This window comes from Rhopilema esculentum, chromosome 16 (genome assembly GCF_057945365.1).
Source record: "Rhopilema esculentum isolate cy_ngs chromosome 16, ASM5794536v1, whole genome shotgun sequence".
NCBI lineage: Eukaryota > Metazoa > Cnidaria > Scyphozoa > Rhizostomeae > Rhizostomatidae > Rhopilema > Rhopilema esculentum.
In genome coordinates, this window is record NC_142830.1 from 1,374,972 (window position 1) to 1,387,940 (window position 12,969).

Genomic DNA, 12,969 nt, shown 5'->3' on the forward strand with positions numbered 1-12,969 from the left:
TCTTTGCAAAATTTCTTTTTTGTTTTCTTCAAAGTTTCTAATTTACACAACAAAATTTGATCCGTCCTGGCACTCCTTCGCAATGGAAAGTAAAGTCTGCACGCAGGCTAGACATTATCTCCTGGGAAGTATTATTTTTGAAAATGTTTTTATTTTATCTACTCTCTGATACCTTTTTGGTGCATTGCCTCTCATTCAAGTGTTCTCAAGGCATCTTTCAGCAGAATTTGCTACCACTGAAAGCATCCTATTGCTAAAAAACTTGATAAAGCAGAAGTTTTAATGCGCTAACAAATCGGTTGTTGCCAGTTGATTTTGCTTTTAAATACAATGCTTTGAAAGATCTAGAGGTTATCAATAGCTAACCTCACTACAAGATGATGAATTTATTGATTGATTGAGATGAATTTATTTCTGCAGATTGAGATGGATTTATTTCAAGCTATCACCCTAAATGGCAAAATTACCATAGAACAGAATACAGAGCATGGATCATATTTTGGCCTACGAACAACCAAAAACAATTGAAATATGATAGCTCACCATTGGATAAGCGTCATAACGGCAGGATTCCTCTGCGAGTAGATACTCTGGCTGGATGATGAGCTCTTCTAAAGTCTTGAAATATGAATGTAAATATAAGTTCGTGAAGGAAAAATTATGAAAAAATTATGATCATGAATATTTGGTACATGGGTCGGGAATAAAATGCAGCTTTCACATTATTTGATACAGACGATAAGCTCTGATCGTTGAGGGTGTACGAGATCTTGATTGGGTTTATAGCCCATTGGTTTAATTTGTCTCTTTATCGAAGATTTTTACTTTTGTCACCTATTGCATCTTTATCTTACAAAAATGATCAATTTTAAAAAGCAACTACCGGAGACAACGGCACAATGTGGCAAAGCTCAATTTACACCCTGATGGATTTACCTCTCTTTGCCTATATTCCTCTTCTTCTATGATTCCAACATCCAAATCCAAGTGAGTTGATGCTTCCTCACTCGGAGTCGCCATGTTTTCCTCAGTTTTTTCCGCCACGAAATGTTTTCAACCAATGTGCTAAACAATGGTTTGATTGCCCAGGCGTTTGGATTGTTTTCTCAGCTAAGACGGTGATAGAAGCACAGAGTTAGAAGTCGTTGAGCAACAACACAGAGGTGGCGCCAGAAATCTTCCGACAGAGGGGTTTGAGCTTCCGACAAGGGGGATAAAATGACTAAAATATGCAATTTTTGTACGTTACTTTGTCAAATTTGCTCCGACAATAACCCAAAATTTCCTCCGATGGGGGGGCTAGATGCTTCCGACAGAGGGGCTATAGCCTCCCTAGCCCTCCCTGGCGCCACCACTGCAACAAAAGGGACTGTTTAGAGGGTTTTTCAAAGTCAACAGGGTTTTAGCAGATAATTTGCAAAAGTATGACATATATATCTGTAAATTTTCGACGTTTGACAGCGCTTTCTCTGTTATTCGTGTGTTTGTTATGTTTTTTGTGTAATGCTATGTTGTGTTACGTCAAGTCACTAATTATTTTGTTACATGAAGCTACCACGCTACCTTACGCAAGAACTGGAATATTTTGCGCAATATATTTTGTATTCTTAATATTACCATCGTCAAAGTCTTTCAACATCTTAATGATTTAAATACAAAAATAGTTGGTGGCAGAACTCCTGAGGCACCCCTCCTCCTTCTTGTTAAAATTATGTTTTAATGCAATTGAATTCATGAATCTTGATTGTCTCTGGACAGTTCCTCCGGCTGAATTAAACAAAGGCTGTCGTTTTGTTAGCTCAATTAAACAAACGCTAAAAGGGAAATATACCGCTCTGGTGGGTCTCCCACGCCCTTTATTTCTGGTCTTCGGGTACTGGTCGAAAATGATTCTGAAAGTCCTCAGCCCCTTCCAGTCCAGAAGTGTAGAGCTTCAAAAACTTCCTAACTTGAACGGTTTTGAACGGCTCTTTTACAGAGACATAGTTACCTTTCATTCCCGAAATTTCCGCAAACTTTTAAGGGCTGGCCTTTTGTTTTGTTGTTGGTATCCACATCCTTTAGGGCTGGAGAGCTTGACAAACCCTTGGAAGTTTTAAATAATTTTTGTATGTAAGTATAAAAAAAACAAGCTTCGAATGATAAACTATGTAAAGGGTGAATATAAAAATCAGACATACATATTTATTGTTGTGGTACTTTCAAGGTAGGCCTTAATCATTGCTTGCCTTTTGCGGTATATTTCCCTGGCCGTTAATTGTCAGGTATTTCAAATCGTCTATGAATGTAAGACCTTTACTGGCAGAAATTTTCATCTGTCGAACTCACCATGAAAACCGTCGAATAGTATTCTGATGCAGTTGGCCTCCTGCTTTGCTTCCGTGGTACCTCATGTAATCTCTTTTCTCTTGTGTCACTGGAGCTTGTCAGTAGTAGAAATGATAACCCAATTAGCGTGACCATTCAATTAATGAATAAGAGCTTTTGACATCAGCAAAAAGAAAAGCAGACATACATTACAACCTAAAGCTGGTTCATGCACAGTGTTTTGTTTCCATGCAATGGCATCATAGACGTCGCCAAATGGGATAAGGAGGCAATAAACCCCCCCCCCCCCCCCCCCACTTCTACACAGACACACACACTTTGTCCATTAACGTTTTTTATCGCTTAAAAAAATAGTTTTTTCTCGCCCTGTAATTTATAAACGTTTCCTTTTTAGTTGAACTTTCAAAGCAGTGTGTCGCGCTGCTCATTTTGTTGAATTTCAAGGGTCCTCGAAATTAGAGAAGCGTGACAAATTAGTACAACTCATCGTTAGCATCATTAAAGGCAGTATGTCCCCCATTGTTCTCAGAACCTCTTTTCATGGCCACGATATTCATGCATCGTTGAGTCAATGCACAAATAAACAATCAGGATGAAGAACCACAATAGCGTAATTACCCTGAGCATCACGAAGGGGACAGACTGCCTTTAAGCGTCCTTTGTTACGAAATGAAAACTCACTGAAATAGAAATTTTGTTCTTTGTTTCGATAAACCAATGACCGGCGTGACGTACTGCTTTTAAGTATGAATTTGAAATGGAGATTATTGTGGAGAAACCACTGAATGGAAGAAACCTAGTCTTTTCATTTACTTATTCGGGAATGAAATACCAATGCAATATAATAGACAGGGAATTTTTGCATAACCATCTAGCAACCCGCCTAACCTAAGTTTTTAAAGTTTAAATCATAAAAGTCAAAGCCAATGATCGTTTTAAGCCTTGGGAACATTCTGGAGAATGATCGGAAGCTGCGTTGTTTCCGGAAGCATGAAAAATGCACGGTCAGCAAAATGTCGAATTTCATATTTTTCAAATCTGACGATACCATCAGAAAGAGCTTGCAAAACTGAGCAAATTGTATAGAAAGTCCAATGTGATCTGACCTATATAAGAAAAAATTTATGCCTGTTGAAACTGTAAAATGAATGTTTAAATTGGAGAGATATGCGAAATACAGAAAGAAACAAACATGTTCCAACTATATACAAAACATCATGAAACTATATACAAAATAATCCCAAGATAACGTATTTATGTCGTATGAAATTACTGCTGAGTGAAACGAAACGAAAGCGTGAAAGCATTACTTAGGCCTATTTACAACGTGGGGGTCACGTGATTAAAGTCCTGACTAGGGTCTAGACCTCAGTACTTCTCAAGATATACTCCGAGGAGACTGAAACTTTGATAAAAGACGATTTCTGCGAGCGGCAATACTTCTCGATTCCAAGGCTAAACTTTAATATACACAGCTAACATGAACGACACGCGCAGTCTTTCTCAAGCACTACCTGTCCTAAATCCAAACAGGGCCGCATCATAGATGCGGTAGCATTTGTGGACTGGGGCACAGGCTAGGCCGCAAGAGCTTTCACAAGCCTCTTGGGCGAAACGGTTAGCTACCTCCTGGTTTTTAGCCTTGCATGTCTAATTCCTTCTGAAGCTCCCTTCGAATCTCTCTAAATCTCACTTACTACGTATATTTATCTGTACAAGAAAACAACAGAAAAGCATGGCTAAGCATAAAATGTTACTTATAATAGACTACGAGATAATTCTAGAAACAGACGAATAAGCAATATGATGTAACCCTAATGAGGGGTAATCCTACAACAATAGAAATAGAATGGAATGCAGTGTAATGCTGCGTGGTGCTGTGTCGCGAAGACAGAACATTCGAGACACAAGGGGGATTTCCTAACAATTTACATAATAAACGAAATAGCTACGAACACTTAGGCTGACATTATTTTAGCTCTATTACAGAACTTGTCATTTTGTCAAACAACTTTCTTTCTAAAGTTTTATTATAGTACAGACGCAGAGCAGTAAAATTGTGCATGTTATAATAATGGCATGAAGTTTGGTACAAAATCTGATATGCTGAGTAAAATGAAATACATATCAAACTTCAAAAATGCCCACAAAAGCTATTTTTAGACTGGGTTACTGGTACCCAGTCCTCTTTTACTGTAGGTATAGCACTACAACGTTTTAACTTTGCAAGCTATAAAACTGAAACAATTTTTCTGGCGTTATTTGACGTTCTGAATACAATACAATGCAAAAACAGCTTTAAGAATTCCACAAAAGCAATTTTTAGACTATTGTACTTGTACTCAGTTCTATTTTGGGTCTTGCACCATAACTTTGTAACTATACAATTTATACGACTGAAACTTTGTTTTCTGGTGTAGTCCAAGTTGCTAGATAAAAGGAAACATAGAACTAGGTTGAAAACTTCACTGAAGGCTTTATTTCGACTGAGGTACTAATACCCTGATACCTAGGGTACACTAATACCAAGTATCATATACCGCTAGCCCTAGCTCACCCCAACCCGTCTTCTTTATCTTGAAGAAGAAATCCGGGTAACTCTAGCATGCTTCAAGTGCAGAACTTACTTTTGAATAACATTGAGAGGAAAATGTCTACTTGAATCGACTAAACTTGTATTCCTCACTATTTCTCACATAGAAAAATTGAAAAGTATGCTTGATTCTGAAAATTGACCTAAACAGAAGGTAAACTAAGGTTTCTGTGTTGGATGAACAAGGAAAAACCAACCGCAATAAAATTTGAATAGGATGATGAGCGTTTGAAGAAGATCTAAGACATTTAAATACGATGATGAGCCTTTGAAGAAGATCAAAGAAATTTGAATAGGATGATGAGCCTTTGAAGAAGATCAAAGAAATTTGAATAGGATGATGAGCCTTTGACGAAGGTCGAAGACGTTTGAATACAATAATGAGCGTTTAAAGAAGATCAAAGACGTTTGATACAATAATGAGCGTTTGAAAAAGATCGAAGACATTTGAATACGATGATGAGCCTTTGAAAAAGATCGAAGACATTTGAATACGATGATGAGCCTTTGAAGAAGAACAAAGAAATTTGAATAGGATGATGAGCCTTTGAAGAAGATCAAAGAAATTTGAATAGGATGATGAGCCTTTGACGAAGGTCGAAGACGTTTGAATACAATAATGAGCGTTTAAAGAAGATCGAAGACGTTTGATACAATAATGAGCGTTTGAAAAAGATCGAAGACATTTGAATACAATGATGAGCCTTTGAAGAAGATCAAAGAAATTTGAATAGGATGATGAGCCTTTGACGAAGGTCGAAGACGTTTGAATACAATAATGAGCGTTTAAAGAAGATCAAAGACGTTTGATACAATAATGAGCGTTTGAAAAAGATCGAAGAAATTTGAATACGATGATGAGCCTTTGAAGAAGATCAAAGAAATTTGAATAGGATGATGAGCCTTCGAAGAAGATCAAAGAAATTTGAATAGGATGATGAGCCTTTGAAGAAGATCGAAGACATTTGAATACAACAATGAGCGTTTGAAGAAGATCAAAGAAATTTGAATAGGATGATGAGCCTCTGAAGAAGATCAAAGGAATTTGGATAGGATGATGAGTCTTTGAAAAAGTTTAAAGAAATTTGAATAGGATGATGAGCCTTTGACGAAGGTCGAAGACGTTTGAATACAATAATGAGCGTTTAAAGAAGATCAAAGACGTTTGATACAATAATGAGCGTTTGAAAAAGATCGAAGACATTTGAATACGATGATGAGCCTTTGAAAAAGATCGAAGACATTTGAATACGATGATGAGCCTTTGAAGAAGAACAAAGAAATTTGAATAGGATTATGAGCCTCTGAAGAAGATCAAAGAAATTTGAATAGGATGATGAGCCTTTGACGAAGGTCGAAGACGTTTGAATACAATAATGAGCGTTTAAAGAAGATCGAAGACGTTTGATACAATAATGAGCGTTTAAAGAAGATCGAAGACGTTTGATACAATAATGAGCGTTTGAAAAAGATCGAAGACATTTGAATACGATGATGAGCCTTTGAAGAAGATCAAAGAAATTTGAATAGGATGATGAGCCTTTGAAGAAGATCGAAGACATTTGAATACAACAATGAGCGTTTGAAGAAGATCAAAGAAATTTGAATAGGATGATGAGCCTCTGAAGAAGATCAAAGGAATTTGGATAGGATGATGAGTCTTTGAAGAAGTTTAAAGAAATTTGAATAGGATGATGAGCCTTTGAAGAAGTTTAAAGAAATTTGAATAGGATGATGAGCCTTTGAAGAAGATCGAAGACATTTGAATACAATAATGAGCGTTTGAAGAAGATCAAAGAAATTTGAATAGGATTATGAGCCTCTGAAGAAGATCAAAGAAATTTGAATAGGATGATGAGCCTTTGAAGAAGATCAAATACGTTTGAATACAATAATGTGCGTTTGAAGAAGATTAAAGAAATTGGAATAGGATGATGAGCCTTTGATAAAGAGTAAAGACATTTGAATACAATAATGAGCGTTTGATGAAGATCAGAGACGTTTCAATATTATGATGGTAAGTTATCTCGATTTGTGATTTGACGGGATATGAACCTGTGCTAATGTATCCATATCTGAGGCAATTTATAAAACATTCAACCAATTTTGCAAATTTGTATGTATTGCACAATGCTTTTTTGGAAAGTTTGGTCAAAATTATAAAATTTTGAAAGTAGATTATGAAAAATCACCTGTTGTTTTCTCTTGGGAAACTCTTCTGAACCAGTGACAGAATGAGTAAAGAGTTACACAAAAGATTTTTATTCTATCCACTTGTGTTAACTTTACAATAGATGATATTTCGGGTGGATCATTTCTGCTAGAAATCAAAGTGGTTCTGTTCAGCGCGAGTGAGTTATTAATCGAGTGATATGCCCCTCGATTTGTTTCGTCTTCTTGTAAAGCATTTTCACTTTTTGTCACTTCATTTCAATCTTATTTACCATCATTATTAAATTACAAAATTTATTATGATAGAAATAATTGATGAATAATATACAGCATCTACCAAGTAAAACCACACAGTGTGGCAAAAATTGCTTTTACGTCTTAATCGATTTACCTCATTTTGCAAATCCCAAGAATGAGAGTTTTATGCCAATCGACAAAACAATAGTTTGATTGCTCAGGCGCTTGCATTGTTTGCTCAGCTAAGGCGCTGAACAACAAAAGGGACTGTTTAGAGGGTTACTTTGAAGTCACGAAAGTTTAGTTGGATGCAAAAAAGAATGACATGTCCGTAAATTTTTGAAGTATGACAGCCTCTTCTCATTCGAATAATTGGCTCTTTTGAAGAATAAAAATGTCTGTTAGGGTTCGGTGCTCGTCGTGTTTTTAAAAGAATACAATTAACTGTACACTGTGCCAGAGCAAAAAGGAAATTCTTTCTATATGGATCAATCGTTTCCTCAAGGTATTTGTGTACTGAGAAGATGGATAATCTAGCCTCTCCGCAAGCTGTTTTCCCAGAGACGAATGGAAAATTTAGTGTTTCTTTCCCAGTAGAGGCGGCGAATAAGCGACCAAAACCTTGTCTGATGTCAAGTGCGATTCCCATGTTATGAGAAATATTTCTCATTGGTAGAAATTGTTTACCATTGTTATTGAGAAATCAAAGCTACTGTGACAAGACATTTATCGCAGTGTTCTAACTGGCCACGTTAATTTTACTATCCTCTCAATTTCAAGCCAGTTTTGAAAAAATTGATCAATTTTAGCTACACTCTTGTTCTTGTTTATAACAAGCCCCTAAAAAGATTTTCTTTATAGATTGACGCTTCTACCAAACTTCTTCGAAAGGCAAACTATATATCTCAATCAAGCCGTCAATATATACACTGAGCGTTCATGTTCAACGCCATGTGGGAATGCTCCGCTAACTTAGAGACAATGAACTCTGATCTGCTCCAAAATCTTCAAGACAAAGAACCGAAATATTCAAGGAATAGTTTATTCCTCGGCGCCTCAGGGACAGCGACGGATTTACCAGTGGTGCAAGGGGTGCGAGATCCCCAAAGCAATGTATTTTTGTCATTCAGTTATATTTGCCTTGATTCAGTAAAGAGCATTATTTAGTGGCGAGTACTAAGAAAGTACTGCAAAAATTTGGTTTAATTATCATTTTATCTTCTTCATCTCGTCAAAAGATAAATTTCTAAAACGGGCGTTTCCAGCATATTCCAGTCACTTGAACGGTGTGCAGTCAAATCGAAACATCTATCTGACAACTCCCCTCCCACTCCTCAACTTTACCGCTTAAATTCGCCCCAGCTCAGGAAACATGGTCATGTAAGGAATAAAGTTCAAATATAATGCCAAAATAAGACTGTTTCAACCGTAGCAAAGCATGGAATCGATTTCGTGACTTCTGCCATCATGAGATCAAATGAAACTTCGGCAATTAACATTTTTAGGCTCACAGTAAAACTTTTGAAAAGATCTATACAATTAGGATTATCTGAAATGACGACCTTCAATGTATTCGTGATAGAACTACGAAAATTTTTGTCACAACACATGCGCAGAACTAGACAGGGTTTACAGGTTTCAGAAAACTGGTCAGATTTCTAGGAATTTTTTATTTGATGTTGTCGTTAATAGTTAAATAGGAAAATGTTTACCAATATGATATTAAGTAAAATCTTAATCACCATTATCAAAATGGAGAATTTTCTCTCCTTTCTCTCATTTCTCTCCCTAGCACGAAGTTTGCACTTTTCGATTATTTACCAGGCAACAAGATGGCATCTTGATGTTTCAAACAATACGTCTCTTTGTAATCAGTTGAGCTATCTTTCAGTCCACGAGCCTGTTTTCAGAGCAGCCAATCAGCGCCCCTAAAAGTAGCTTTGAAATCAGGGGCGTTGTGGCTAGGAGGGACACCGGGAAATCCCGGTGGGACTTTGTAAAAACCAGGAAAATATTTTAAGGGAATAAATACTTTGGTGAAAAATATCTCATCTTTATAAAATCTCAAGCTCATAGTTATAAACTAAAGTTATATATCTGTCTTCTTGTATTGAAGCCTGCCCCCCTCCCCCCTCTCAGGCATTGTTCTTGCTCGAGTTTGCCCACCCTGGACGACATTTACAGCTACGTGGTTGAACACAAAGCTTCACGTAGCTTCAATAGGTTTCGCGGCTGACCGGGTTCCACATTTAAGTGAAATTGATAGATCAAGTTTGGGAGAAAGAAATTGAAATCAAGAAAACGAACATTCATCAAAATGAACAGAAAAAATATTCAAAAATAATCTATGTCTATCTTTGCTAAGTGATTTATCTGGTTAAATTGTTGTAATAAAACTCGAAAATTAGACTTATTAATTTGCAATGAATTTGAACGAAAATTACAATAAAATGAATCGCAAAAACAATCAGATTAGAATAACCAACCAGAACACTCATAAGGCATGGACCTGTGGCGGACACTAGGAGACGAGGTTATTCTGCAATATCTTCTGCTTAACAAGTTAAATGATGATAGTCAAAAGAAAGGAAGAAAAGTTGAAAAACTGCATCGTGGACTTTTCAACTTAATCGCTGTTTAAATGAAAAATCTTTACAATAGTAAGCAATTTAAAAGAAATGATTCTTGCTGCTTTGCACAGATTTAAGTAACTTGTAAGGTTATGCAAAAATGGGAATGAATATAATGGATATTTTACCTGGATATGATCGTGTTGTAAACAGGTCTTAAAAGATGTCTTGTGCCAGAAGTGTCCGCAAGCTAAAAAGGACAGCCAACAAGTAACGGTTGTGAGATTTTGAATGTGATTGCTTCTTCGTCTTTTGTTGTTGTTGTTCTCTTTGTCCAACGGTAGAACAATTATCGTTGTTCAATAGGTGCAGTTGGATGTTTTTATGATAAACACCAAAACAAAATGGATTAGCGTTGTTTGGCAACTCGCAATTTCATTGGCTTTATAACCGTCACGTCATTCTAGGGTCACGCGAACGCCTGGAAGTGGAAGGAGGACAGCAACATCCAACTGAATCAGCAAGAGAGCCATTTTCAGCACTTCAACTTTATACTCTAAGCATAATGTTATACTATTCTAAGCAAAGTTGATTCAGAGGTTATTCTAACGTTAACGTGGTTTTGTTACTGTTTTGTGGTGTTGTAAATTTGATTTGTCGTGTTGTGATTTCAAATTTGTGGTGTTGTTAAATCATAGGTTAAGGTGGTAAGGGCATGACAAATTTTGTGACTCAATTTCTAGGAAGGCACATTATTTTAATGCTAACCAAATAGATTTGGGAGTATAGATCAAAACAGCAGAAGGGCTCAACCCCCTCAGCTCTGACAAAATTTTTGCTCCAATACATCCATACTTTGCTCCAGCAAAGAACAGGAATGATTCGCCAAAGATCTTAGGCATAGAACATCGGTACTTAGCCAATCTTGGTGTAATTCTTCGGAAGAATTTTGGCATAATTCCATCGGCGTGGTCTGACTGTGCTAGTTTTTTTCCGAACATTTGCTGACGTGGCGAAAACCATGCGAGATTGGCCCTGACGAACTTTGCAAAATAACACTGGGAGCAATGCCCCCTCTCAATAATTTGCGAAAATTGTGTTTGAGAATCCTATAAGCGCAGTATTTTGTGAGGCAGGTAAAGGAAAATCTATATTTCTATCCATGTCCCCCAAACCTGTTTCGCAGTCTACGAGCCTGCATAAAAATGAATAAGTTTTAAATGTCTCCCATTGTGAAGTAAACAAGAAAAAGAAAAGAGATACAACTGGAAGACTTGGATGCATGACAATCTTTATGGTCATAGAAATGTAGACATGAATTGATATATGAACATAGGAAGAAATGACTCGTTATTCTTGAAAGTTTCTTACTGAGAACATTTATTTACTTTCTTCAATAGACAAGACAGGGTTTTCTATAATTGCATTTAGATATTTGTTCAAAGTTATGTGTGTCGAAAATGCTGGGCTTGTCGCTAAAACTTGAGAATAAGATCTTGACTTTTTGGTAATTGGAAACTATTACGGGATGGGGAATTATTGTAAATTAAAGCTTACATGTATTGCCTAGGATCTTCCTTTCGACAAACTTGATATGGCAAGTATTCTAGATGTATTTCTGGCCATCCCTATAATGTCATATTTCAAAACTCTTGAACAATCTAAACATATCACCCTTTTCCCCACTTTCAGTAACGTTTCGCTTGCCCTGCCTATGCTATTGATGTTACCATCTTGGTTGCTGCACAAACAATAAATTAACATGGCTGCTCAACCATTGATAGGAAAACCATCAACTCCTATTAAGTTTTGACTGGAAAACTACATATCAAGATTTTTTTTGAATAGCTTAGATATTTCTTGAATAACTTCGATATTCTATTAAGTTCTACCCTAGGTACCAGAGCCACAGTGATCGAAAAAGGTGACCCCTCTAAATACCATTCGCCATTTTTATCACTGAGGCCCCCCTTTAAAAGTCCTTCAGCTAGAACACAATAATTTTTTCCCTCGCTATGTCATGATTTTCTCTCATCCCTTATTCTACGTCAGAATTGAATTTCCAGTGAAAATCAAGGATTAATTTAAGATGCACTGATGACCAATTTGTGCAGTGATGAATCGAAAATGTGCAGCGATGAACTGAAAAATGTGCGTGCAGTGATGAATTTCTTCACCTTCAGTTTGAAATACTCCAAATATTACTGATTACACTACTGAGACAAATGAATACAAACTTTCATCGAGAGTCAAATGAGATAATGGAATCAAGCTACGAGTGGAGCTCAACTAAAACAAATGTTAATAATAAAAATAATATACAGTTAATCACAAATGCCTTTGAATTTGTAAATCTGTATGCTAGTTATACAACGTGGCAAAACTCAGCCAACTCAGCATGAGTTTGCGCCTCACTTTTTGAAACGATATTTCAAGTAGACTATATTATTATTAGCCATGTTGTTAGTTGATTTGAGTTTCGCAAACGTGAATCAATGTTGTTTGCTTTGAGGTGATTGTGATACTACGACAAAGCGTCAATTGACGTGTTGAGACATTCGCTTTGTTTTTTTACGCGAGTAATGGCATCGCAGCCCCTTTATGATTTTTCTAAAGGAAGAATAGTTCAAAGAGGAGTCTAAATGCCTGTCAAAGTTCTTGGAACATTAACAAAATATATGAAATGAAAGAGAAGTAAAATTTATTTTTTAAGAACACAATACCAGGCACCACGGAGCGTTCAGAAGAGTGGGGGTCTAAAAAAGTGAAGGGCTAAAACCGTATAAAAAGAGGCTTTTCTGGTTGTTTGATACTTAATATTTGGCATATTTTGCAAAAAGTGGCTAAAGCTTCCATAGCCACTCTTGTTTACCGTATTATATCATATTTTTGGCCCCAGTAGAGAGTGGGGCTTATTGAGAAAAAGATAAAAATCCACCAATAAAAAATTTAGCTTTGGAATTTCAGCAATTATTGTTTTTAGAAAACTCAAACACACCTGTTTTGTAACGTAACGGCATTAGTTTTCGTTAACGTAACGGCATTCATTAACGTAACGGCATTAGTTAG

At 36.5% G+C, this 12,969-nt stretch overlaps 1 protein-coding gene across 3 annotated transcripts in view; it reads right to left on the bottom strand.

Moving 5' to 3' along the window:
• The window catches only part of LOC148958201 (transient receptor potential cation channel subfamily M member 5-like), a 27,927-nt gene extending 17,693 nt beyond the window's left edge, over positions 1–10,234 (bottom strand). Inside the window, exons 1-4 of one of the 3 annotated variants that reach the window (XM_089112991.1) lie at positions 10,089–10,234; positions 2,329–2,422; positions 937–1,110; positions 544–618 (exon numbers count right to left, since the gene is read on the bottom strand). In XM_089112991.1, the coding sequence (XP_088969117.1) occupies positions 544–618; positions 937–1,020 (159 nt within the window). In that variant the 5' untranslated portion in view covers positions 1,021–1,110; positions 2,329–2,422; positions 10,089–10,234. The other 2 variants (XM_089112992.1, XM_089112993.1) reach the window with 2 other exon arrangements.
• Positions 10,235–12,969: the final 2,735 nt, after the last annotated feature.